Here is a 27,869-nt window from a genome sequence, read left to right as displayed (position 1 = left end):
TCCTTCCTTCCTTCCTTCCTTCCTTCCTTCCTTCCTTCCTTCCTTCCTTCCTTCCTTCCTTCTTTCTCTTTCTCTCTTTCTCTCTTTCTTTCTTTCCTTTCTTTCTCTTTCTTTCTCTTTCTTTTCTTTCTTGCTGAGATGGAGTTTTTCACTCTTATTGCCCAGACTGGAGTTGCAGTGACATAATCTCGGCTCACTGCAACCTCCTCCTCCTGGGTTCAAGCAAGTCTCCTGTCTCAGCCTCCCGAGTAGCTGGGATTAGAGGCATGTGTCACCATGCCTGGAGAATTTTGTATTTTTAGTAGAGACGGGGTTTCTCCATGTTGGTCAGGCTGGTCTTGAACTCCTGACCTCAAGTGATCCACCCGCCTCGGCCTCCCAAAGTGCTAGGATTACAGGCATGAGCCACCATCCCCAGCCTGAAAATTATTTCTAAGAAAAATAGGGGCTTTCAATGAACATTTCCATATTTTGAAAAGAACTGTTTTTACTTTTTTTCTTGGTATGGCTTATTTGATATCTTTTCCTTAAAATGGACTTAACGTTTAAAGTGGTTTTCTTTGATAATTCATTTAAGAAATATTTATTGAATGGCCATCTACTATGTCCTAGGAATTGGGCTGGGCTGTAAGTACCCAGTGCTGAATAAGATTGATAGGGTCCCTGCCTTCTGGGAATTTGAATGTTGGAGAGGAATGATAGAGAGAACCAGGGGTGAAGGATAAAGTGTCATGCAATTAAGGATGGGGAAATATGGAAGGAGACAGCAAGGCATTGGTGAAGCTGGCAGAGTCAGGAAGACTTCTCTGACGAGGTGATATTGAAATGGAAATCAGAACAATGATAGGAGTTAATCAGGCAAAAGAGTGTGACAGGAGTATCCTAGGAAGAAGAAAAATTATCTGCAAGCTTCTGGTGGGCAGGCGGAGCATGGAAGATTGGAGGAACTGGAAGAAGTGCAATGTGATTTGATCATAGAGCACAAGGAGGTGGGGCTGAGCACAAAACTAGAGAGACATTCAGGAGATAGATAGGGAGAGGCCTGGCAGAAAGAGCTTAGAGTTTAGGAAGGCTATGTTCATAGTGACTGGAGCATGAGGTGTGGAGTTAGGCAAACTCGGTCTTAAATCCTAACTCTACCATCCACTGGCTGTGGAACATTGGCCATGCTCCTCAATGTCTCAGACTCTCCATGTCCTTAAATGAAGAATGGGGATAATGATGCCTATTTCTTTTCTCTTTTCTTTCTTTTTTTTTTTTTTTGAGACGGAGTCTTGTTCTGTTGCCTAGGCTGGAGTGCAGTGATGTGATCTCGGCTCACTGCAACCTCCGCCTCCTGGGTTCACGTGATTCTCCTGCCTCAGCCTCCCGAGTAGCTGGGATTACAGGTGCATACCACCATGCTCAGCTAATTTTTTGTATTTTTAGTAGAGATGGGGTTTCAGTATTTTGGCCAGACTGGTCTTAAACTCTGACCTCGTGATCCGGCTGCCACGACCTCCCAAAGTGCTGGAATTACAGGTGTGAGGCACCGCGCCCGGCTCAATGGTGCCTATTTCATTGGGTTGCTTTGAAGATTAAATAAGTGAGTGCAGGAAAAGTCATCACATGTAAGAGCTTGATAAATGGTCATTATCACTATCAATTCCAAGAACAATGGGGAGATACTATTGCTGTCTGGAGATGGGATTTTTAAAGAGTAAGACTGGAGGCAATGCTGTAGCTTAGGAGGTATCCAGAGTGGTGGCTGGAACTAGGAAACTGGAGGAATTAGTTGGATGTTAATTGAGTAGGACGTGAAAAGAAGGATCTTCAGAGACTGAGATAGTCCTTGATATTTGGAATGTTGGAATAGTGTTAAGTTCAGGATGAGTATGGTGGGGTTGGTTTGTACCTAATGGTGAGGTCAGTTTGTACATGTTGTTATTGTATTCATGAGGAATCAGTTGCAGAGAAGAGACTTCACTTTAGCTTGTTTGGCAGGAAGGGGTTTATCACAGAATATTAAATGGCTTGTAGAATTGTCAGGAGGTCTGAGGAAACAGAATCAAGATTGAGCTTTTAGGAGCAACCTATAATGTGACACTTAGGAACTGGGCTGCTATAGTAGCTGCTGTCTCTTCAATAATCTTGCAATCAGGAAGTTTACCCCTCTAGAACCACAAAACTGCTGCCGCGAACAGGAAACCACTACAATCAGGAAGCTGCTACTGCTGCCGGGCTCCAGAACCAGTGCACATCTGCAACAGACTACATCAGCAGAATGGATGCTTCTCCCCCACCACCTAGGCTCACCCCAACTACTAAGCTCGTATTTGAACATTAAAACCTCTGCAAATGAAGCTGCAGAAAAACCAAACACCTTCACAGATGTGCTTGCTGGCTGGATGGACAAACATTCCAAAATTCTGTCCATTTCAGACTAAATAGTACTAGAGCCTGAGCTGCAAAAGAATAAGGAAAGTATATTTTTAGCATTCCAACATGTGGAGCAGGAAAAGGCACACGAGAACAGTGTTTTGGAAACTGAGGGTTGTGACTTAAGAGAGCATCATAAAATCAATTTAGGTGGTCACAGTAAGTTTTTTCTTTTTTTTTTTTTCTTAGTCTTTGTTGGCAACATGACATTTCTTCTTCTGGGTCATGGTAGAAAAAAAACCTGGAAAGTCATTATACTAGACATTGAGTGACAATCTTCCATTGCAGAGTTTCAGGAGAGAACTGTGAGAAGAGCCCATGAGGAATATGGACATTTGATCTTGGGGGAGAAATCTTCTGGAGCTGTGCTTGTCCTTCGTGCTTCCTGGTGTTTGTTTATGCTCCAGGAAGAGAGCTAGATCCAGGGAAGCCCCAGAGTGCACTGAAAGGCATATTTCAAACCCATACTAATGAGGGCTGATTTTGCAGTGGCTTGGCAGAGCTGTAGCACACACCACGTTGGGTTGTAAACTGACCTGGCATTCACTGGCACTTGGGATATATGTGTTGAATGAATGTACAGAGCAAAGAAGTACTTAGAAAGTATGGAAGGAGCCATTCAGATTCCAGAGACTAAGCTCCAGGTCATGAGCTCTGATCACAGAGGAGTCTAAACCGTCACGAGCCATGGTTAACTCAGTGTCTTTGTGACACCATTTATAATTTTCCAAGAGTATTTTTGCTTTATAGAAAAATGGCAGCTAGGGGTGGGAGGTGTACAAGAAGAAGATGTGTTTATTGTAGCTTTGTGTGTAACAGCAAAAACCTAAAAGCAAATTAAATGTTCTAGCATAGAAGAATGGACAAACTATGGTATATTCAAACAATTAAATATATAGCAGTTACTCAACCATAACTCTACTATCTAATTCCTTCTCAGAATCCCCAGTCACATAAAGGATGGCTCAGAGAATAGCCTAGTGCCCTAAGAGGTTTTGATGTGAACAAGTACTAAAGGGAGGAAGTGCTGAGGGAAGCTGGCAGAATCTGCCGAACAAGGGAGCCTCCCACAATCCCAGGAATACCACTTACTCTGGGATGGAAGGGACAAACCCTTAAATTAAAAGGATGGAGAAGTCAGCCTGTATCATCTCTAGAACACTCCTGAGATATCTGCCAGACTTGATGGAAGTCCTATTGGATGGAAGCCCAGCAGGGAGCAGACACTTGTGAAGTCCTCAAGTGTGGTTAGTGAGAGAGCTGGTATTTGAGCCCAGTCTCCTATGCCAAACTCCATTATTTCCCACCAGCCTTGATAGGGCCTCCTGCAGCCTTTCTGCAAATCCTCAGGTCACGTCTTTCCAGCCTTACATTGGACAGTCCCCCACATTCAGAGGTTTCCTCTGCTCTTCCCTGCTCTCACCCTGGTGACTCCAGGATGGTGATTTGAATGTGAGACACAGGTGGTCTCTATCCTCTATAGACTCAGTACATGGTCAATATATGATTCAGAAAAGGGTTAGAGGCCAGGTGTGGCGGCTCACGCCTGTAATCCCAGCACTTTGAAAGGCCAGGGTGGGCAGATTGCTTGAGGTCAGGAGTTCGAGATCAGCCTGACTAACATGGTGAAAACCCGTCTCTACTAAAAATGCAAAAATCAGCTGTGCATGGTGGTGTGTGCCTGTAGTCCCAGCTACTCAGGAGACTGCGGTAGGAGGATCACTTGAACCCAAGAAGGGGAGGCTGCAGAGAACTGAGATCGTACCACTGCACTCCAGTTTGGATGAATCTATATTGACTTGTTATTTTTTTTATCAGCTCACTCACCATCTTCCTCTACAAGTTCTGCAAGTACACTGAGTGTCTGTGTGTGGTGAGGAGGTGGGGTTTGGAGGGTAGGAGGAAGGGAAGGAGCTCAAGTTGAGTTTTTACCAGAGAGGCCTATGTTTTAGGTAGCCTGGGTTCCCAGTTAAATAAATTATTTATTTCACTTGCATAGATCTCATTTTACTCGCGGAGTATCATTTGCTCATAACATTCCCAGGGGCTGGTTAACCCTCAAGAGTAACAGAATTTAGTTTTAAACTTCCTGGGCTGCCCACTCCCTACATATCTATCAGTTGATTTATGAATGATTATTCTCTTTCTTTTTTTTTTTTTTTTTGGTTACATTATTCATTTAAATGATGTACCCCTTGTGTCTTTAGGTGTTGGCTTTCTAAGCATTGCTTGACAGAGACTGCGATTAGAAACCACTCACAGTGCAAAAGTCAGGTACCTCTGCTTAGAGAACAGTTGGTGAAAAATGAAAATGAAATCTTTCTCGAGTTAGAATGTGAGATGGCAGAAAATTTGCTTCGTTAACACACAGTTGGGTTGCATATACCTTTTGAAGAATGCATGAGTTGTTTAAGCAAGATTCATTTGTCCTACGCAGTTAGTGTGTAACTCAAATGCCAGCCGTTTCCCTGTTTTTTTTTAGCTTTGAGTCTCAAAGTCTGTTTTTTACCACAGACCACTTGGCTTGCTGAATTCAACACCTCTTCCAATGCCTGCTTCTCCCAAAGAATCTACTCACAGAAAGAGTTAAAGAGAAATGTAGACTTTACTGAATATTTCAAAGAGGAGACCTAGGAGGAGGTTGACACAGCACACTGCTCAGCAGATGACTCAAATTTTTCCCTTAGCCATTTTTGTTCTCTCAAGTCCCTCTCATCCATAACACCGCTGCTGATTTGTTCTTTCTTTTTTTCTTGTAAATCTTTTCTAGCTTTTCTTCTGACAAACTTTGCTGGAGTCCTACTCCTTTTCTCTCCTTGAGAAAAATGCAAATTTTGCTCCATGTTTTGGTATAGCAGGGAAGCTTCCATCTTTGTTTTTACTGAAGCATAACCTCAGGGCCTACATTCCATCTCAAACGGCTTGTCAAGGTCCTTCCACAAATAAGATGTTCCTCCAAAGATGATGTACAGATGCCAAGTTGGATATAGCTAGAGAAATCTCATGGCTACCCCATCAGGAGAGAGGTTGCTGTTTCTCAGAAGTCCTCCTCCCCACTTCCAGGGTCATCATTGTCTGTCAACAGCTTTGTGGGGATTTAAAAACCCTTACAGAACTGGTTTTCTGAGAGGTGTTTGAAGCAGGAATATAATTTGCAGGAGATGCAGCAGCCATTCCCTGGCTAGATGACCACATCACTGTTGCACACTGATCGTTTGCTAAAGGCACAACGCTATCCTGACCAAAAATGAAAAATGCCTGCTGCTCAATTATTGTCAACCTAACTGGAATAGAGTCAGGCCTCATCAGATGGTTTCCCAAACACCCAGATGGTCTCTTAGATTCTGGATGGTCAGCATGGTAGTTCTTTCCATTACATCCTTGAGATCCTGCTGTTGACACCATTCAGCAGGGCACCCTGAACTTTGTCCCCATATTCTGGCTCTGCTGAGATGAGATGCAGTTAGGTGCTACTAGTGTCTTCAATTGTATACTGGGGTAGGGTGGCCTTATTTTGGTTGGAGAGCTTCCAAAATTGTGTCAGAATCTCAGTTCCCAGGGGCTGGTCTTCTGAGATGGAAGAGGTTTTGAAGCAATTCAAACCCAGTCCTTTCATTTTCTAGACTTGGATCCTGAGTTCCAGTGAGGGGAAGGTATAGTGAATTCTTATAATTTTTGTTGCCTTGGCAACCATTTTGTATACAAGTTTAATTTTCTCATACCAGAAGCTGGGCTTATATGATAAGCCTTGATACGGGTTTCCAGTTCTATACCAGACCTCTAGCCAAGACAAGAACATAGAGGTATCTCTCCTGCCTAGCAGACTGGATTCCCCACTTTTCTGTTGCTTCCTTCAGACCATTCAGGCATTTGCCACACCCTATTTATTTACCTACACTGTTAACTGCCTTGCTCTCTCTCTCTCTGACTTCTCATTCCTGTCTCATGTAACCCAGAGAAGGAGGACTGCCCTTCAGACCCATTATGCCCTTTCTGTCCAGGATCTGTAAGTAAAAGTCTTCAAACTTGTTTTCCATTGTGGTGGTGTATTAAATCTGTGCTTTCCGTCTCAGGAACGGGGGCTGTCCCAGGCCTGGTTTTCCCTGGGGTTCCTAGGGGCAGGGTCACGTGGAGCACAAGGTCAGCCTCCCAGTGCCAAAGTGATAGTCAGATAGGCATAAACTGGGCATGGTTCAGTCACAAGGGTATCTGCCAGTATAGGGAAGTTTCCTGTGTGAAAGAGTCCTTGATCGCAACTTGGACAACTAAGCATTAGGCCATTTGCAGATAAGAGAAGTATCCCATGAAGGGCACAGTGTAAACACTCACACCCAGCTCCCCTTCATTTCCCCTTAGGGCAGAGTTGCTAGCTGCTCTGATACTGGAGCCCCATTTTATCTGGAGGCTCTCAAAACAGAAGAAATAGATCAAGACCATACAGTGAATTAGTGGTTGGGCTGGGACATCCATTCATCCCTTCTGATTCCCATGTGGGGCTCTGCCCACCACACTACATTGCTTCCCTGCCTGCTATCTGAAAGATACTTCACTCAGAACTCTCTTTTTAACCCTGGAGCTATATCTTTCCAAGAGACAGAAGGCAAGGTATACTATTTAATACCCTGTGCAGTCTGTCTTGGTCTAAAGTTTTCTTTTTGCCCAAGTGTTTGGAGGGATGAAATACTGTATGGTAGAGAGGCGCTTTCTTCCTGAAGGCCAAGAGAAACTGTTCAGTCTGAATTACTGTATAAGAACACGGACAACACATTCTCAAGAGGAAAGGTGCTTGTATCTATGTACTGGAATGTATCCACATTGACTGATACGGTGGTGTTGACCTGCAGGTAATCCAGCAAGAATTGAGAGAGATTCTGGTACACGTGTTTGGTTTGCATTCCAGACTCACACACTGTCACCAGGGCCTGTTTTTTGATATGCTTGTTGATGAGAAGCTCCAACTTCAGATCGACAGAATTATTTGGGCATTGTACGAGAAACTGCAGTTGGCAAATGATGAAGTACAAACCAGGGAACTGGATCACCAGATTCCCATCCTGATATCTGACTCCATGGAGAATGCCATCTTTGTTCCAAGACAATTTGGTTTTGTTTAGATGCTTTGCCACTAGAAAGAGAAGTACAGAAAACAGAATTATTGAGAAGATTGTAGGTATGCATTGCAAAACTCTAAGTCTTTATTCAAAGTTTCCCATTCAAGACCCATGTTTTCTGTAGTGTTCCAATCATCTGAATATCTTCCATGTTACTCCCTCTAGAGTCTACTTATTACTCAAGGCACAGGTATAAAACCACCCCTCTTCCTTTTCTTCAACACTCAAAGCTGGAGGGTCAGAACACACATGGTACTTTACTTTTACCTTCTATAGAATGGTTTTCCACTGAATCATTATCATATTATATTATTCTATGATGATGATGATGATGATCTTTCCCTTTTCAGACTATAAGCTCCTGGACTCTGTTCTCCACAAAGTCGGAACTATCCTGTTCATTTATCATGAATGGGCATTGCAGAAGTTATCAGAGATAGGAAATTTAATAATATTGAGTTTGATAGGCATTGCAGAAAGTGCAAGGTAGGACATTCAATAATATTATTCAGTTAATAACTAATTTAGGTATGAAGATTTCCAGGAGAATCGCCATGAATTTTCACATTAAGATGTATCCTCTAATGGTTCATTGTCTGAATTTTTGAATGCCTTGTTTCCTTCAAAGAGCAGCCAAAAATAATCGTGTAGGTCCCCCATGTGCCTATCAAGGGGCTCTTGCCGTCTGGGATTTATTGAAAAGCAGAGAATTAGCAGACCCTCTAAACTGACAAGTTTGTGTTGGAGGGTGAGTCTCTAAGTCCTAACACATGAAAATTAGCACTGACTGGTAAGGGTGACTTTCAGGGCCGGGAAGCTGGCATGCTAGTTTTAATTGCTTCCATGCTTTCCCTTTAAACCTTGTTGCAATTCAACTGAAGAGTGAGAACTAATCTAACTGCAAAATTGAATTTTTAAAATGAGCAGGATGGCTATTCAGAGAATCTTGGCCATCTCTCTCTCATCCTGCAGTCTAAAGTGCCTCTTACTGCTTCATTTGTAAGGGATCTCTTACTTGAAGCACACTGCAATATGCAAATTGGCCCTGTGCTGACATGTTCATTAAGCTGTCAATCTGCGGACAAGGCAATTTTATGGTTCCCTTGTGAATAACTTCATAGAGGCAGAGATTAAGTGCCTGACTCCCTTGCATTAGGAAAAGGACTGTGTACTTTGCTGAAACTGGTAGGTAGCTGAATAAGAAGGGGTGAGGGGTGAGGGGTGGGGCTGGTGGTGGCAGTGATGGTGGGGACCATGAATGCCCACAGAGGCCAGGTAGGCAACATAAAGGAGTGAATGGGGCGAGGAAAGAGAAGACTTGTAGCTTTGGAGAATAACACTCTCCTCGCTAAGACATTCCCATTCAAATTACAAAAAAAATTCCTGCAGACTAAACAGTACACATCTGCAGGTCACATTTGACCATGGGACCCTAATTGTGACTTCTGTTGCTGAAAAGCCACAGAAGCGGTTTTCATATGTTTAGGTTTCCTGGGTTTGGTTACTGACCTTGGAGGTAGGCCCATGACTTCTTGAGTGGAGCCCTTTTCAGGATACATAAGAGGTCTTCTGAGCAATTTCCTAAAAATAAGGAGATGATATATTAAAATGTCTCAAAAGACTATGACCCTTTGATGGAGACAATTACCATTCTGTTTTCCATTTTGAGAATAAGGAGAAAAGCTCTTTATTTCTCATTTTGCCATCAGGTATTTTAAGATTTTAATTTTTTAAATTCTTTTTTATTGATTGCTACCACTTGGACTTTTATGGAAGACTGTGGACGTTAGGGAAGGAAACAAATATGACATCCATTCCTGCAATGTGTCAGGTGCCATTTTCTGCCACTATACATATTTCATCTCCTTAATATTTGCAGCAACTCTGTGACGGGGTATTATTAAGTCCCTTTTACAGATGGGAAAAAAATCTGGGGACCAGGCAGGTGAAATACATTGTTTCATGGCGCCTTGCCAGGCAGTGGTAGTGAGAATGATAATACTGATAGTAAATACTGTCAACTTACCCACCACACGCCAGAAACTAGTCTGGGTACTTTTACAGCTGGGTAATGTATCAGCTAATCTAGTTCTCAGACTAATCCTACAGGGTTAACTTTGATGCCTAGAGATGGTCAATACCATCACTTAAGTTCAGGCAAGTTTGTGTAAATGCTGGAATTGCCCATGGCTAATTCCAGAGGCCAGGTTTCCTGTTCTAGGCTATTTTGCTAGAGAACAAAGATAAAAACATCTTGGTGTTCAATTTTAAGAGGATACAGGGTTAAATAAATCTTAGCAGAAGTCCTACTATTTGGAGCTTCCTTGGCAGAGGCAAATATAATATTATGTTATTATTGTATTTAAGAAATAAAAATATTTTTCGCATATTCACTAGTGATGGTGGCTTAGCTTTTTTTTAATCATAGTAACTACTTAATATTTTGTATGCAAAGATTCAAATTATACATTTCCTGCAATGACTCTTGAATTCAACTTATTCAGAGCAAATCTCTTCTTTGATCCTTGGTTTCCCCAAGTGTAAAACTGGGTAATCTTTGACCTGACATGGATATCTTTTCAAAGATGTCACCAGAGGTGACCATTCAGTCCATCCATCAGAGACTAGGCAACCAAAGGCCCATTCAACAGAGCAGCCACACCCTGGGATGTTTGCTCACTGCATTGCCGAGTAGTACCTGCTGGGCTCACAACCTTTCCCATTGCAATCTCTGCCCAGCCCTGAGAAAGTCCCTCCTGGCCACCCTCATAGCTTCATGGGGGCTTTGGAGTGGTTGAAAGTTAAATGAAGAGTTCCCTCTGCTGTCTGAACAAGCTCACTGCGAGAGGCACCCCCAGCAGAAGCAGGGGCAATTTTCCTCCTTATCTGCTGCATCCACATAGAGCTTCTGGTCCAAAGCTCTCTTGGTGGTGAGGGCCAGTGGGTCAGCTGTCATTCTCTTGGTTTCATCCTCATGCATCCTCTGATCAGTGCTCTGGTCCTGCCTGTTGCAGCCCACAGCCCATGCTCTTGGGGTGTGTAGTCAGAACCCCAACACTGATGGCTGCTTATGCTCCTAATGGATTGTGACTATGGTTAGAGAGTCCTCCTGGCCTAACCTCCTACTCTAAGCTATAGAACATTAAGTCAGGGAGACAGATCTGGCTGAGTCTGTTTGCATGGAAGCCCTTTCTGACTCCTTTTGCCTGCAGGATCAGGCCCAAATTCCTCAGCATGGCTTTCATGGTCCCTCACTCTGAACCTACTGAACTCTCTGGTCTCACCCCTCACCTTCTCTCCTCCCCTTTCCCTTTATGTTCCAATAGTAATAATAATGAGGAGGAGCAGTGATAATAATATGAATTATCATAACTAATACATGTTGAGTGACAGCCATTTTCCAGGTACTCTGCTAAGCATGAGTTATTTCATTTAATTCTCACAACCACACCATGAGAGAGATAATTAATTCTATCTTGTATGTAAGGAAATTGACTCTTTTAAAGGTTAAATGACTTGTTCACATTCACACAGGTAGTCAGGGGTGGAGTAGAGATCCAAACTCAGGCTGCCTGACCGCTGCCCGAGTGGATTCCTGACCGCTGTCCTGGAGTTTGGGGCTTTGCAGTCCCCCTAAACATACCATTTAGGTATGTTGATTTATCATTACACTTTGGCACTTGCTGGGCTCTCTACCTGGACTGCCTCCTTCACCAGACAAGTTATTCCTTGTTTGAAACACAGCCTAGCAGTCAACTCCTCCAGGATACTTCCCTTTGCCTATTTGCCTCTTCTATCAGACAGTGAACCCTCAGGGCAGAGACTTCTGTTTATAAACCCCCACTGCCCAGCCTAGCAGATGCTCTGTAAATGTTTGTTGAATTGAATCACCTAGTTCATCTTTCTTGTTTCCCTCTGTGGATACCCAGTAAGTACTTAGGGCAACAGGGAGGTGAACCAGGATGCTTGGCTTGCCTTTTGCCTGAGGGCTAGAATAACACGGGGCCTCATTCTCCCACTGGCTTTGCAGGTCAGGCTAGATTAGATGGGAAGATAAGACTCATGCCTTGGGCTGAGGCCAGCACATAACATCAAGAACAGGCTCTGTTCATTGGCCGAAGGCCCCCTCACACTGTGCCCCTTATTCCTTATGGCAGGTGAGCTGTAAACAGGTGGCTGGAGAAGTGCAAGCCCAGGCTTGCCTCTCACACATTCTGGTTCTTTTGTTGTTTTTTCCCCTTTGGTCTTCAGATGTTTAGTGGGGTGACCTCAGTTGTAATTCTGAGAAACCCGAGGATGGAAAAAAAAAGAAAAAAAAGAAAAAAAAAAGCACCTTATTTTGAAACATTTGCATTTCCTGAAGTCAAATGGCATGGTATATTTCAGTTTTCTTTAAAATCATTTAGATGGTTTCTAGCTAAAGGGAAAAACACAGGCAGCCCCTTTTAGGAATGATGTTGCCAGAGCTGGTTCAGAAAGGAGCTAAAAGCAGGAAGCTAGAGGAGCTGTTGAGGGAATGGGCTGTTAAATTTGGAGAAGACCCCAGAAGAGGGCACAGCCTCTGTCCTTTAATGCTTGACGAAGCTGTCGGCATGCTGCGGGGCCCAAGCACTAAACCTCCAAGTGGAAGAGGAAGGAGATGAAGCCCTCAGCTAACAGCTAACACTGCTAATCCCCATTTCTCAGATGCAGCAATGGAAAGACTTACACCAAAAACACCTACGTCACACTGTGAGTCATAGTGCCGGCAGCTCACAGAGTTGACCAGTCAGTGCTACTCAAAAAAGAGGTAGGCTGCTTTGGAGGTCATGAGGCTCTTGTCAAGAGCTAGATGAACATTTCACGGGTCATCAGCCATGTGGCCTGAGTCTTCTCATCACCCTGTGAGTCTATGATGTAACTTTATTTTTTGGTTATGAAGACTGAAAAACGTGACTTATAAATGGTGGCATTACATGCAGCTGAAATCCTGCAATGTCCCTGGAATTCTGAAGATTGGGAGCAGAGGGATCAAAAAGTGATGTCTGGAGAGGTTTAGTTTGAAGAACAGAGCATCAGAGTGGGGGAAATGAGAACTGTCTGCAAGTCATGGCTGAGCTGATGACCTGGGAGTTAGAATTCTGGGCTTTCTCCTCTCTGGGCTCTAGTGTCCCTATTAGGTTTGCGCAAAAGTAATAGTGGTTTTGGTATTAAAAGTAATAACAAAAATGGCAATTACTTCTGCACCAATCTAATAGATGAAGAGCAGTGTGGATTTGACGATGTATCTAAAAGGGCCTACCTAGCTTATTTCAGCAGGCTGTACAGACTCAGCCATCCTCTGCCAGATCTGCTGGTGGTGGGGGTGGGAAGGTTTGGGATGGGGAGTCAGTACCAGCTGCACCTGTCTATCTTTGTGGGCATGTTGCATTACCCAAGGTAGCAAACTGTGTCTTCACACATTCAGGTTTTCAGACACCTGCAGTACTAGAACAGAACATTTAACTCTGAGAACAATCTAAGTTATGAATAGCCTGGTTCTGTAAGGACTTGCATAGTTTGGAGAAATGAAAGTTCCCTGAGATTGTCTGGTTCAGGCTTGGTAAACACATAACTCATGTGCTCCTCAGTGTTGCCCCTATGGCAGGCTGGCTCTAGGTCATCCAGAGAGTTAGTGAGAGAGAGGACCAGAGACCAGGACTCCTTACTCCTTCTGTAGGGCAGTCTATCTTTCAGACAACCCTAGCACTGCGTGAACTTCCCTGAGGACCAAAGCCTTCAGATGCATCGGCTTTGTAAATCATCTTTCCAAGCTTTAGCCTCTTCTAGGAAGATCATGGGACTTTCTGTGGTTTTGTTTGAGAGGGTGAAGAGAAAGATGTGCCAACAAAACCCTCCTGGCCAGTTTCACACAGAGGAGAGAGAGAGAAAGAGAGGTTGCTTGAGGCAGTTGAAAGGACCATATTCTAGAAGGTCAAGATTATGGCAACCTTAAGACTAGCTTTCACCTTGAGATTTCACAGCGTTGGACAGAAAGGGTCATTAAATGCCATGCTAACAGAGATCTTAGTTTTAGGAGTGGTGAGACTGAACCCAGAGAGACTAGAGTCTGGCCCAAGACCCCACAGTAGGTAAATGGTGGAGCTGGCTTCAGAACACAGGGCTTCTGACTCGTAATCCAGAACTCTTCTCTGACTTTCAGTCTTCCTGTGGAATAGGAAGGGCTAAATGCAGGAAGAAGTGGGTTTGCAGCCACTACAGACACTGGGACTGAAAACTGACAAGACAGCTGGAGGTGCTGGGAAAACAAGTACTAATGAGCTCCTGGGTTCCGTCTTGTGGGAGAATGCCAGCAGATGACTTCAGGTCCATGTGCTGAACACTGCCAAGTTACAACATGGGCACGTAAAGAAGCAAGTATGCTCAAGGCGGCTCTACCATAGCAAAACAAACCAAGCCAACCAACCTGGCCAGATGGTACGTGGTTTGAGTGCCAGGTACCTTCCAGACGTACAGCACCTTAGATATAAGAACAAGGAAGACACGATGCATCACAAAAAGAGCACCTGAGTTCTGGTCAGAGCTTTTAGCTCTGGATCTATCATTTCCCCTTACTGAGCCTCAGTTGCCATATCCATTAAGTGAGAATTAAAACAGTCAACCTAAATGTATGGATGTCATGAAGATGCAATGAGACTGTGGATGTCAAGTGATCAGTGTGGCCTGTGGCTAGAAGAGACATTCAGTAAAGTAGATTCTTTCTGCCTTACTCCTCTTTTCTTTGTTGTTATAGTGGCACAGTTTAGCAATGCCACTTAGCAGAGTGAATTGGCAGATGAAACGTTCATTAAAATGAAGCTCATGACATTATCTGATGGATGGGAGCTTCTCAATTAAGTACCTAAGTGTTTAAGGCTATCTGATGCTTCCAGGAATGTGTGCCGAATCCTCTTTACATTTGTTGAAAAATGTTTTAATCCTTCCAAGAAGGAAAGGGATTATCCTAATGACTCTGCATCTGCCATGCCCTGGCTTCTTTGTTCGTGGCTTCAGGGAGAATATCTAGGAGAGTCCCAACAGTGACATCTAGAGGACAGTCTCTCCTCTCTGGATAAAATTAGGATTCAAAGTGAGTCCTTAACCTGAGCAAGGGTAATTTCAACTATTAGGTTGGTGCAAAAGTAATTGAGGCTTTTGACCATTTCCTTGATATCACTAGACCAACTGGTAATGGAGAGATAAACTGCAGGACGGACCTTTTGTTAAACAAAGGATGACTAGGTGACCCTGATTTCCAAAAGGATTTGGAGAATGCCTATATAAGCATGCTTAGTGCTGACTGAGCACATAGGAAGTGATAAGTAAATATAAATTAAGATCAAGTTGGAATTAATTTAAATAATTTAAATCCTGCCTTCCCCCCTTCACCGCCACCCCACCTAGTTTCCTTGGGATGTTAAGGTCTTTTCAGTCCTGACTTGTTTCAGTGTATCTGCAACAGTCAGTAAACCTATCTGACTCTATGGGCATTTCCTTGGAATTCATTTATACTAAACACAGGTTGAATTGACATTACTGTCGGTAAGTAAGAAGCACCTTTAAAGTCTATAATTTAAAAGGAAAGCTGAGTCTGGAGACATAGGATAAAATCCACTAACATTTTAATAACCTTAAAAAAAAAAACACTCCCTAGTTGTTCAAAATGCAAAAGTACGGCAGCAATTTTAGAAAGTTAGTTTTGGGTTCAAATCAAGTTTAGAAAGTTAGACAGACTTGGCTGGGCGTGGTGGCTCATGCCTGTAATCCCAGCACTTTGGGAGGCCAAGGCGGGTGGATCACGAGGTCAGGAGATTGAGACCATCCTGGCTAACATGGTGAAACCCCGTCTCTATGAAAAACAAAAAAAAAAAAAAAAAAAAAAAAAAAAATTAGCCAGGTGTGGTGGTGGATGCCTGTAGTCCCAGCTACTTGGTAGGCGGAGGCAGGAGAATGGTGTGAACCCGGAAGGCAGAGCTTGCAGTGAGCCGAGATTGTACCACTGCACTCCAGCCTGGGCGACAGAGCAAGACACCATCTCAAAAAAAAAAAAAAGTTAGACAGACTTGGGTTCAAACTCCACCTCTGCCATTACTAGCTGTGTGGCTTTGCAAAATCCATGCAGCCTCTTTGAATTGTCCTTTTTTCTTCCTAAAAGTGAGAATAATAAAATAGCTATCATGGAGAGTTGTTGGGAGGATTAAAGAGATAATGCATAAAAATGAGCCTGGTGTCTACCACCCAAAGTATACCAAACAATGGTTGAGTCCTATGCCCTAGTCCATGGTTTGTGCTGCTTGAAATGTAGAAACTTAAGCCAACACATGTTGTGTCTAGATAGTTTGAATGAAACGCATAACAAAAAAATTTCAAGGAACGGGCCTGCTTTCTCTCCCTTCCCCTTCCTCCCTCCCTCTCTCCCTCCTTCCATTCCTGTCCTTTCTTTCCTCCCCCCCTCCCTTCTTTCCCTCCCTCCCTCCCTCCTTCTTTTCTTCCTTGTCTCCCTCTTTCTCCAAAGTGCTATCTGAATTGTGAGGAACTCTGAAATTTCCTCTGGATTCAAAGACTTGTGATTTATATGTGCTAAATTCAAGTATAAATTTTCACATGTAACTCAGTGATTTATTTTTTTCCTTTCCTTTTTTCTTGTTCTCTCTCCTCCCCTGCACCTCCTCTCTTCTTCTCTCTCTTCTCTTCTCTTGGTGGCAGGGGTGTGGGGATTAGGGGCACATGGCTTTAGAACTCTGATGGCTTCTCCAGGATCCCATTCCACTTTATTTTGAATGGCTCATTGTCTACTGCCTTCCTTCCTTCCTTCCTTCCTTCCTTCCTTCCTTCCTTCCTTCCTTCCTTCCTTCCTTCCTTCCTCCCTTCCTTTCTTCCTTCCTTCCCTCTTTCTTTCTCTTTTCTTTTCTTTTTGTGAGAGATTTCTGATTCCTGTTAGCTCTGCTTTAAGAAAAAGTGAGTTTAAGAGTAGATTTTGAGTGGGTGTGTTTAAAGTAAATGGAGAAGCAAATAGGCTTTTGAAACCTGTGACTTATCTGAAAAGTAATTTTCCCTCTGAGCAGGAGCACTCTCTCTTGCTGTGAAGAGAGAGAGAGAGAGAGAGAGAGAGAGAGATGAACTGGGCATTCTAGATCCATAAATGTTTCTGCTTGCTAGTTTTTGTCTTTCTAGGGGAAGGAGCTGTCAGGAAGAGACAGAGTCTCACTCTGTTGCCAGGCTGGAGTGCAGTGGTGTGATCTCGGCTCACTTCAACCTCTGATTCCAGGGTTCAAGCAATTCTCCTGCCTCAGCCTCCTGAGTGGCTGGGACTACAGGTGTGTGCCACCATGCCCAGCTAATTTTTGTATTTTTGTGAAAGATGGGGTTTCACCATGTTGGCCAGAATGGTCTCGATCTCTTGACTTCGTGATCCACCTGCCTTGGCCTCCCAAAGTGCATATTGCCTCTTGACTGCTTCCACTATGGTGTTCCGCTAGGGCTGCTGTTGTCTGCATTGTGACCATGGGACATGAGGGATAGTTGGGTCTTGGTGAGAACCTAGTCTTGGTTTAGTGTCACCGCCTTCAAGGCGCAGATTTTATTGTTTCTTTGGGGTGGGTTCATTTGGTAAAATTAGAGAACCAACCTCACTTCATCTTCTTTAATGCCATTTTCTTTTTAGCAAGGGGAGGGGGAAGGAGGGTAGCCTGCTACACCTTATAAAATTGCAAATGTTAGAATGTTAAGGTGGTCAAAGTATCCTAAGATATTTGTTTGATTCGTGGAACGCTATAATCAAAGCAAAATCCATCTCAGGGTTAGGACATCTGGCTTGTTTCCCTCACTTCTGATATTTTAGAAAACAGGAAACCCAAGGCCCTGAGAGGGAAAGTGAATTGCTTCAAGTCCCAAGACTCGAATGTCAGCATTCCAAATTCCTGGCTGGTCCTCTGCATTTGGTACCCCAACTTTGGCTGGAGACTGAATTCAGGTGATGGTGGAGTTGTCAGGACCCACACGAGGTCTATCCACTGTTCCAACTTCCTTAGGGCCTCCAGGAACCTCTGGGTATTGGAGGCTACATTACATTTGTAGGAAAGACAGATCTGTTTTAACTGGTAGGCAGTGGGGAAGGAACTGTCCCAAGGTACATGACCCTTCAGCTGCAAAGCCAGAGCTGAAATTCAGCCTCTAGAACCCTCGCCATGGACCATGTTTCCCCTCAACACTTCACCTCATTCAAACCCATGCATGTAGCCCCCCCAAGAAGTGGCCCTTGGTGACCCTGAGCTTGGTAACAGAGAGTACACTTCTGAGACATGAAAGCCAAGAGCTGGGGGCAGCAGGTACTGAGGAAGTGATAGAGCTGAAAGAGCCCTGGAAGGGTCCCTAGACTGGACCAGCAGGTAGGGGCACTGCAAGGATGCTCATTAGTGAGTTTTCTCAGATGGTCTACAATACAATTCCAGCTAAGCATAAGGGCTGCAAGGTGGATACGCTGGACTTGAGGTCTTGCCACTCCTTACCAGCTCTGAAATTTTAGGCAAGGCAACAAGCCTCTCTGTGCTCCAGTTTCCTTACCTATAAAATGGGGCTAATTATGATTCCTGGGGCTTATTGTGAGAACTGCGTGAGTGAATTACTAAGTACTCAGCCAATTCTTGGCACATAGTGATACCTGTCAATGTTCATTATTCTCACTCTGCCATGGCCTTATATGGATGCAACAAGGGAGTATAAGAAAGAACACTGTCCATCCACATAATTCTTCTAGTGCAGGTAAGAGCTATCATTTGGTGGGATGATTTATTATAAAAAGGGCCAGGGTATGTTGAGAAGGCCCAGAGGTGAGACCAAAGGACCAGAATCATTCTGCAAATTAAAGTCAGTACAATTTGAATTTCTGCAGAGTTTGTGAGGGAAGTGGAAAGTGGAGGGGAAATGGGAGAAGGACATTAAAACAGATAGGAAGGAGAGTGAGTCAGCTCAGGTGTCGGAGGGCTGAATCCCAGGGAGGAGAGCTGGGCCTTGAGAAATTCCCAGTGACTGGAATAGCTGAGGCCTTGCAAGAACAGAGGGACCCAATATTCAATTCTGCGTCATCTGCTGGGCTGCACTGGGATGTGCTACACTGCCCCACCAGCTTCTCTGCATACCCCAAATCCTTCTGTAGATGTCGCTATTCATAAATGTGGGTTACTATTCAAACTTGCGAAATCAAGGCAAAAGTGGCTGTCTTCTCTGATTTGGGCAAATAAGCCACAAACCATGTGCAGACATGAGATTCAAAATTTGGTGGAAGCAGAAAAGTGAAACAAGAAGTGATGTAAAAAAAGTGAAACAAGAAGTAAAGAGAGCTTCACTCTCTTTACACCGTTCTCCTTGGTTCCATGCCATTTGTGAAATGAGATGGGAACATTTTATCTGCATATGAAAGAACAGAGTAGATCCTATGCCCAAAGGACATAGGTTCAACTAGGTATCAGATGAGGGTCACATTTGCTGTTCCATTTCATCCTCATGGTGGCTTCATGCAAGAGTCATTATTAACTCTGTCTTCTGGGTGAGAAAACTAAAACCCAGAAATGAGAGGGTGTGGGGAAATGTTCTCCTCCCAGGCGCTTTTCCTGGTTTACTGCCTGTGAGGTGGTAGTTGGCTGGGGGCTATCCTGGCCAGGAATGGGAAGCTTGTGATAGGACTTAGAAATCCTTTCATTACCAAAAAGGACTTGGTTTTCAGTGGTTCCTCTGTAGAGAAGTGTATCTTGTGTTTCTCTTTAGCATGTGCACATAGCTCTGAGCCACTGCTGATTTTCTGCTGATGGTGGAAGATTTTTGGCTCCCTAGAAGGTGTCTGGCTTCTGCTCTTTTCCTGTCTAGTGACAAACCACATGCTGTCCCTGAAGTTTCCTCCCAAGAGTACCTGGAAGATGCTTCCCCTCTGCCTGGACTGTCTTGCAATGGCTTTTTTCAAAAGGGATAATTTACTGTTTCTGTGCCTGTTTAAGCTGGGTTCGTTGGGGAAGGAAGCTGTGGCTTCAGATTTCCTTGAGATTTTTGTTAGGCTTTTTTTCTTCTATTTTTACGTATTGGACAACAGAATTACAGTCTCATAAAGCGTCAAAGCTGGAGAGACTCCTCCAGGGCATTTAGTACGTTGCTGTTATATTACAGATGAGGCTCAGAGAGGAGAAAAGACTTGTTGGTGTGGAGTTCTGGAGCCCAGGAAAATTTTTTTTTTACCTCACCCTACTACAGCGTCTGCAGATTGCTGAGTTAAAGGGATGTCGACTTGCATTAAAAGCAAGAGAAAGTCAGGTACCACTTCCAGCAGGTCACTGGCATCTCATGGTGGAAGCCCGTCATGCAGGGAGAAGAGGGAGGAGCCCTGGATTCTCACTTGGCCATTCCCTCCTCGTATAACCTAGGGCAAATCACCTGGCTTCTTTGGGCTTCAGCTCCTCATCTGCAAAATGGGAAGACTCTTCCCCACATTGCTGTGGCTTGCTCACAGGGTTGAGGTGAGAATGAACCCAAAGGAGGTGTGGGAAGGTCTTTAACAAAAGTTTCACGGTCCCAGTGGGGATTATTGAGTTGGTGCAACAGTCATCATAGTTTTTGCCATTGAACATAATGGCAAAAGCTGCAATGTCTTTTGCACCAACCTAATATTATTAGCATTTAAAAAAATCTGGTTGTGGAAACATTGAATTGTAAACTGAGGTTGGTTTTGATTACTTTGTGTTCTGATATTCCCATTCACGGTCCAGATAAGAAATCTGATAAGTAATTTAGTCCATGGTTCTCAAAAGTTTGGACTTTATTGACCCAGGAAATTTGTCCCCTAAATGAAAATTCAGAAGCCAATATGGAGTGGACAGCTTTTTATTTTGCCTATTGTGATCATTCAAACAAAACAAAATAACTCTGGCAAAAAGCAAGCCAACTTAACTCCTGTCTATATCAACTTCATGTTGTAAAAGAAAGGACATTTTGACACACAAAACTGAAGGACCATCTCAGAGGAAGAGTGCCTCTTACATTAGATATAGTTGGCCCTGTGAAAAGGAGGCTACTGTGTCCTTGTTTTTTGTATTCCACTTTGGACTGATGAAAACTTTATCAACTTTATTATGGGACTAGAATATTAGTTAGAGCCCCTGCGCTTGGCAACTTTGCATTGAAGTGCTCTTTAGGCGAGGAAACTGAGATCCAGAATGGCTAAGGTCCTATTACCTAATCAAAACTATCCAAGTCACTGAGACCGTGTTCGTGTTGAAAATCCCTTCTCCCTGTCAAAAAATGAAAAGTTTCCATCTTTCTTGGAAAGTCTGGGTGGAGGTGGTGGTGGAACAGTGGGAGTGGGGAGGGGCAAGTTATGTTCACTCAGAGTCTTTTGGTTTTGCCAAAGCTCCGTGTGAACATGCATTACGTGTTTAACTGAAACATCTGACTCCAAAGCCTGCAGTGACTCCTCCAATTCACAAGCCAAATCCAGCCCACCACCTCATTTGATAAATAACGTTTTATGGAAATGCAGCTGTGGCTACTTATTTGCATGTACTCAGGCTGGCTCAGCACTACAACAGCAGAGCTGACAAATTGTAACAGAGACATAGTGGCCCCCAAAGCCTAAACGTTTACTATCTGGCCCTTTGTAGAAAAAGTTTGCCTACCCCTGCATTCTACCATGCTCCTTTTAATATTAATGTGACTGTCTGCATAGATATGATTGGAATTGAGGTCACATGCTAAGTCATTCCAGCCAAAATGAGAGACTGTTGACAAGGCTGTGATTATTAGTCTGCCTTGAAAGATCCAGAATCCTTGTACTTTGGGGACTTTTGCCCTTACTTTTGAAGTCTCTGGGTGATAAACCACAGGAAAGGCATGGCCAAGGGAAACTTGAAGGACGCTCCAAGTGTGATGCTGTGAGTGTGAGGAGCTGTGTCCACTCATCTGTGTCCTCTGGACTCAAGGACACTCTTGTGCCCTTACCCTGGTGTCTACATCAACTCACTTCCTTACTTTTTGCTCTGAGCTTTCTGGTTATCCAGTTGTGTTTGCCATCTAGGTTCTAAAGGTTATAGGACTGAGATGGGGGTTGGTGTTCTTGGGTGGAAAAGACACTGCATTAGAGATGAGGACATCTGGGTTCTAGGCTTGGTTTTGTATGACCTTGGACAAGATGCTTCACTTTCCCTCTCTGGGTCTTCCTTTTCCTTCTCTGAGCAATAAAAACATTAATCAGGTCATCTGAAAATTTCTCATCATCCATGTTAACTGAACTTGGCATATCATCCCTCTGAGGCTAGTAGAGACAACGTGTTAATTAGTGACTTCAATGATTGGAAATATAGGAGGAGGAAGTCTGTTTTCATAAGTCCTTGACTTCATTATGCATTTTAGCTATTACTAGTTATTTAATGATTACTCTGTGCTGGTTGCCATGCCAAGCAATTTACAGATGAGATCTGAATGGCTTCTTCAATACCTTGATGAGGTGAGTATTATTATTCCCATTAAATAGATGAGGAGTTGAGGCTCCCAGGTTGGAAGTCAAGCCAAGATTCATTCCCCCAGTTATCTGATTTCAGGTTTCAAGCTTTTAACAAAACATTGCCTTGCAGTCCTACCTATGTCAGAGGTAGAATTTTCATTAGTGGGAGTGTCTGGTAGGACACTTATGGGGATGCGTTCAGGAACTACTAAGATGAATTCAGGTGCATCACCTCAGTTCTGAGCCCCCCTTGCCTCCATCCCTACACACTTTACTGTTGGGCCATGTCATAGCATTGTTTCTGGTTGATAATCAGGTTTCACACTTTACGGCATTCATTTAGATGACTTACTACTCATTTACACCTAATTCCAAGATCTTACCTCCTCTGAGGGGGACGTTGTCAGGTGGGTTGGGAATGGAGTCCTGGAAGAGAAGAAAGAAAAAAGCAACATGAGGTGTGCCATTCAGTTGAAACAACTTTTTTTTTCTTTTTCATTTTGTTGTCCTTAGAGTACTGTGCAATTTACCATTTACCCTCCATCTGCCTCTTAAATTTTAAAAATTAATTCACTGATGTGGTTTCCAATGGGCTTTCTATTCACTTGTTTGACAGTCTGACTACTAGAAATGCAAGATGCAATACTGTCCTCGTTTCACAGGCAAGAGACATGGGGTTGAGTGAGATAAAATGACTTGCCCAGGGCCACATAGTTAATTTATAGAAGATCAGGGACCAGAGGTGGGACTCTATTTTTTTTTTTTTTTTTTGAGACAAAGTTTTACTCTGTCACTCATGCTGGAGTGCAGTGGTATGAACATGGGTCACTGCAGCTTCATCCTCCTGAGCTCAAGCGATCCTCCCGCCTCACCTTCCTGAGTAGCTGGGAGTACAGGTGCACACCACTACATTCAGCTAATTTATAAAAGGAGTCTTGCTTTGTTGCCAGGCTGGAGTGCAGTGGCACTATCTTGGCTCACTGCAACCGCCACCTCCTGGCTTCAGGTGATTTTCCTGCCTCAGTCTCCAGAGTAGCTGGGACTACAGGCATCCGCCACCATGCCCAGCTAAGTTTTGTATTTTTAGCAGACACAGGGTTTCACCATATTGGCGAGGCTGGTCTCGAACTCCTGACCTTGTGATCCACCTGCCTCAGGCTCCCAAAGTGCTGGGATTTCAGGTGTGAGCTATCACTTGGCTAGAGCTGGGACTCAACTCCCAATCTGGTGCTTTTCCCCCCTCCACACGTTTGGGTTTTTTTTTTTTTCTTTTTCTTTTTCCTTTTGGTCAACATGAGAATAATCAAGTATATTATAAAAGTATATGTGGTTTTTTTTTTTTTCCATGTTTGATTCATCTGTGAACGTATGTTGTAAACATACCTGGGAAGGTACATCTCTATCTCTCCTGTGGTTGGAAATTCTGAATTAATTGTGTGTTTATACGCTAAGCATTGCGAGGACACCATAATTAAATTGGGTCCCCACCCTTATGGATTTATTACAAGTTTATATTTAAATATACAAATATGTATATACATGTAGTATACATATATACAAATGCATATTATACATTTAAACCTTTACATTAGATTATGTATTATTTATTCTGCAACAAACAAATATATATGTAAATATTTACACAAATAAGAGGTTGAGAGAAACAGATTGTCTTTCAAAGGAGGGAATCCTGGGCTGGGGATTGAAGGTGATTTAAGGGAGGTTCTAGTTCAAGGGCTCTCAACAAGGAGTTAACAGAAGCAGAGAGGCACAGTTCTTTCCCCCTAATAAATTCTTCAGAGACTGACTTTCGCACCCTGATTCTCCCTCCCCTTTCTCCCCAGCCATGAAGACATCCATACAATATTCTGCTGAGAAGGAATGAAGTATCTTATACATCTTTTGACCTGCCCAGGTTGGAATCTCCTGTATTGCATTGAATTAAAATATTAATAAAGACCTAGAGAGGTGTGAGCATGTGTATGTGAAAAAACCAACTTCCTAACCTCTACCAAAGCAAGAAATTAGCAGCTGCCCACAGTTTATTTTCTTAGTGTTCTGTATGAACACTAGGACCATCTGGAGTTCCCCTATTATTGTAACATTTCCCTGGGAGCTCTGTCCTTTGCCTTCCGCTGAAAGCTTGTTTTCTTATGCATGGATCTCTTCTCTAGTGCAAGAGGATGGTAGTGAGTCAAGGAGGTCTCCTGAAGGCAAAGCCCTGGCACAGCACCAATCTGGAGATGGGGGAAGCCAGTTTAAACATTTGGGCCCCAGCTTCTCAGGGGAAGGGAGGCAAACTTGTCCTGGAAGGCCCTTCCTACTGTAATAGTCTATGACTTTGTTGCCTTAGTTGAAAGCTTTTAACCTAACAAAGCTGTAAGTTTTTGTAGTCTTTCAGTTATGCATGCAGTTTGCAGGAAAACTTGATATCACAAAATTCCCTTTTATGTTGCCCTTGTGAGACAACACACAACATTTTAAAATTTAATAAACAACTTACTGCCAAGCGTGACCATTGATTAGTGTGATGTGCAAATGCATTAAGAAAAATATATGCATTGAAATGTCTTACCACAATCATCAAATTCATCAGCTGCCCAGGGACATATACAGGGACAGTGAGAAAGGCTAGACTAGCAAACCTGGTAGAGCCATCATTGCAGAGGCTGCTAGCAGTTCGGGAAGTCCTAGAGAATCATTCATGCAGCACAACTTGGATGAGCACCTGGTCTGTGGTAGGAACTACGTTAGTCATTAAAAGACATCCTATGGATTTTATGCTTTAGTCATTAAGGCAGCCATTTAAAAAATATAAATAAATGTGTAATTAGAATTACAGGTTGTGGCAAGAGCTATGGAGGAAAAGAATCATGGTGCTTTAAGGTGATGCTGTTGGAATTTCAACATGCATACGAATCACCTGGGAGTCTTGTTAAAATGCAAATTCTGATTCTGCAGATTTGGGGAGAGTTTGACATTCTATATTTCTTTCTTTCTTTTTGAGATGTCACCCAGGCTGGAGTGCAGTGGCGCAATCTCAGCTTACTGTAGCTTCCATCTCCTGAGTTCAAGCAATTCCCCTGGCTCAGCCTCCCCAGTAGCTGGGACTAAAGGGGCCTACCACCACCCCCAGCTAATTTTTGTATTTTTAGTAGAGACAGGGTTTCACTATGTTGACCAGACTGGTCTTGAACTCAGGTGATCTGCCCGCCTGGGCCTCCCAAACTACTGGGATTATAAGCGTGAGCCACCGCACCCAGCCAACATTCTTGTATTTCTGGCAGCTTTCGAGTAATACTGATACTCATGGCCCACAGAACACACTTTGAATAGCACAGCTAGAGAAGTAATATCAGAGAGGAGGACCTAATTTATATGGGGGTCAAGGAAGGCCTCTTTTCTCTCTAACACTTGAATGCTTTCTGGTTTCCTAATTTCAGACAGGGGATGTCAAAAGCAGAGCACTTCAAACAGGAAAGAAGCCTGTCACTTAAACCTTCACCCAGGGCCCAGGAAATCCACGACAGAAGCGTGACTATTCCTATTTTGAAGAGCTCTTGGGACAGGGTCTTTACAGCTTCTCCTAGCTACCATAGTAGTCAAGATTAGACAATCAAAGCCAGAGGGAGATTGAGACATCTTTCAGTCCATCAGGCTAATTTTATGGAGGAGGAAACCAAGGCACTCATGAGTCAGAGGCAGATCTTGGACTGAAATTCTCTGGTGTCCTTTCCACTGACCCAGGAGAGATGCTGTTTCCAGAAACCAAGGATAGAAGAGCTCATTCCTACCTCCTCTGCTCTCCCATAAGCAGTCCTTGTATTTGGAGGTGGAGAAGCAGGGTCTAAGGAGATGATGACTGTTGAAATTCAATGAAGACTGTTCATAAACAGGTATTATACTAAGTGTTGTTCACCACCTCCTCTTTGGCAAGATGTCCCCCAGTCCTAGAATTCTCTCCCTAATCTTGTCTGGGGATCTGGGTCCTAGCTCTGGAAATGTGAACTCTCTTGCTCGATGACTTGGTTTTGAGTAAGGTAGTGTCTAGGCTGAACGCAGGCACAAACAAATGGACTCTCCCAGGTTTTCATTCTCAGCTCCACTGAGTAGCTCAGGAAACTGTCTCCGTGATTATCAACCAGTTACACTTCTTAAGTGTACTTCTTCTTTTTTTGGCCCCTTTAGATGTCTGATGAGTATTCCCAACAATAATAAAGTTCTTTTCATGTATGGAGGGGGGGAATGGTCATGTTTAACCTATTTGTCTCCAGGTAAAATGACCCCCATCCCAATCATCTTCCCTGCCTAGGAGTGTTTTCCTCTCCTTTAATCAGTGATTAGATGGCTAATAATCCATCTTTCCACTGGGTTATTGTGGACATCATAAGATATTATAAAGTATTAGCAAGTACTTGAAAAGCATAGCTATTTTGAGCACTGCCTTGATGTTAACGATGTGCTTAATTTGCCTCAATACCTTGAAAGACTTGTTTCTTTTCAGAGGAATGATCAGCAGATGCAATCAGCTCCCGAATTTGCTTTGGACACAAAATGCCCTCTTGGACCAAAAATGATTAAAGGCAACTCTGTTTGGAAAATGCCAGGGGGAAGTCCACATTCCTTTCCTTGCTGCCCTCACATAGTCTTGTAAGGTGGGATCTGGCTCATGGCCCACAGAGACTTTTGCCAAGAATACCTCTTATTTTCAAGCTAATTCATTGAGCACTTAATGAGGGTTACCCTATATGCATTATTTCATTTGGCCTTTAACTTGACCCCAAGAGTTAGGGATTCATCAAGACTTAGAGAAGTGATTTCATAATGTGATAATGTTTACAGAAGGTCCCACAGGTGGTGAATAGCACAGAAGCGATTCAAACTTAGGTGAGTCTGACTTTGAAGGCACTGCTCTTCAATGTCCTGCTACATTGCCTCTCTAGATGAGGGCAGGATAAAGCTGAGCAGCAAAATCTCCTGAAGTTTCATGGAAAAGTGAATAGAAGTCATGGAAAATCCTCAGGGGAAGACTATTTTTTCTAGGAGCACATGGTCTGCCAAAGTGAAAATTGGACCACAGTTGCTTAAAGCAGTGCCTCTCCCACTTTAAAAGACTGACCAGCATCTGGTGATTTTGGTAAAAGCAGATTCTGACTCTATAGGGAGGGCCCCTTAGGTTTTGCATTTTGATGAGCTTCCAGGTGATGCCAATGTTGCCAGGCCATGGACAACACCTTGAGTAACAAGGTCTTAAATACACTACTCAGTAGGCAATCAGAACACCTGAGGTCTTGAGAGATGGCTGTAGGAGGGTGAGTGTAGATTTGCGCTCAGATATGGGCTTAGGAAATTTTCGTAGTTTGAAGATGGCAGTGACATCCTGTCCTCTCAGTCTCTTCTATCAAATCTTTTTGTCACCTAGTTCCATTTCTTCTCCTCTGTACAATCTGGACTGACTTCTGGCACTACCACTCCTCTCCTCACACCTGGGCTTTCCTTCCTATGGGCTGTGCCACTGCTTGCTTTTTTGCCTCACCTGGAATATCCTGCTCCTCCTCCTCCTCCTGCCACCATCTTTCCAATGGTGAGCTCTTCTCTACAGAAGAATAACAATAACAGCTAATAAATTTGGAAGGAGTGACAGACTTAGGCATTCCCTTTTTTTTAACCCTCAGTGCATTAGCTGATTCAGACAAGGATCATTAAGAAATGGCAAAACCACCAAAGGAAGGGTATTTATGTCTTCAGAGTATTTTCCCATACATAGATTTCCTTCCTTCCTTCCTTCCTTCCTTCCTTCCTTCCTTCCTTCCTTCCTTTCTTCCTTCCTTCCTTCCTCT

General features: G+C 43.4%; 1 protein-coding gene across 2 annotated transcripts in view; it reads right to left on the bottom strand.

Moving 5' to 3' along the window:
- Positions 1 to 27,869, bottom strand: part of TNFSF8 (TNF superfamily member 8) — a 41,384-nt gene that overhangs the window by 3,622 nt on the left and 9,893 nt on the right. Inside the window, exons 2-4 of one of the 2 annotated variants that reach the window (XM_017875914.1) lie at positions 22,413 to 22,455; positions 9,039 to 9,110; positions 7,445 to 7,543 (exon numbers count right to left, since the gene is read on the bottom strand). In XM_017875914.1, the coding sequence (XP_017731403.1) occupies positions 7,445 to 7,543; positions 9,039 to 9,110; positions 22,413 to 22,455 (214 nt within the window). Of the gene's footprint in view, positions 1 to 4,380; positions 7,544 to 9,038; positions 9,111 to 22,412; positions 22,456 to 27,869 lie in introns of those variants that run through there. The other variant, XM_017875913.1, reaches the window with a different exon arrangement.

This window comes from Rhinopithecus bieti, unplaced genomic scaffold, assembly GCF_001698545.2.
Source record: "Rhinopithecus bieti isolate Rb0 unplaced genomic scaffold, ASM169854v2 scaffold_9997, whole genome shotgun sequence".
NCBI lineage: Eukaryota > Metazoa > Chordata > Mammalia > Primates > Cercopithecidae > Rhinopithecus > Rhinopithecus bieti.
Note: the sequence above shows the minus strand (reverse complement) of the source record. Positions and strands in the feature narration are given on the sequence as shown.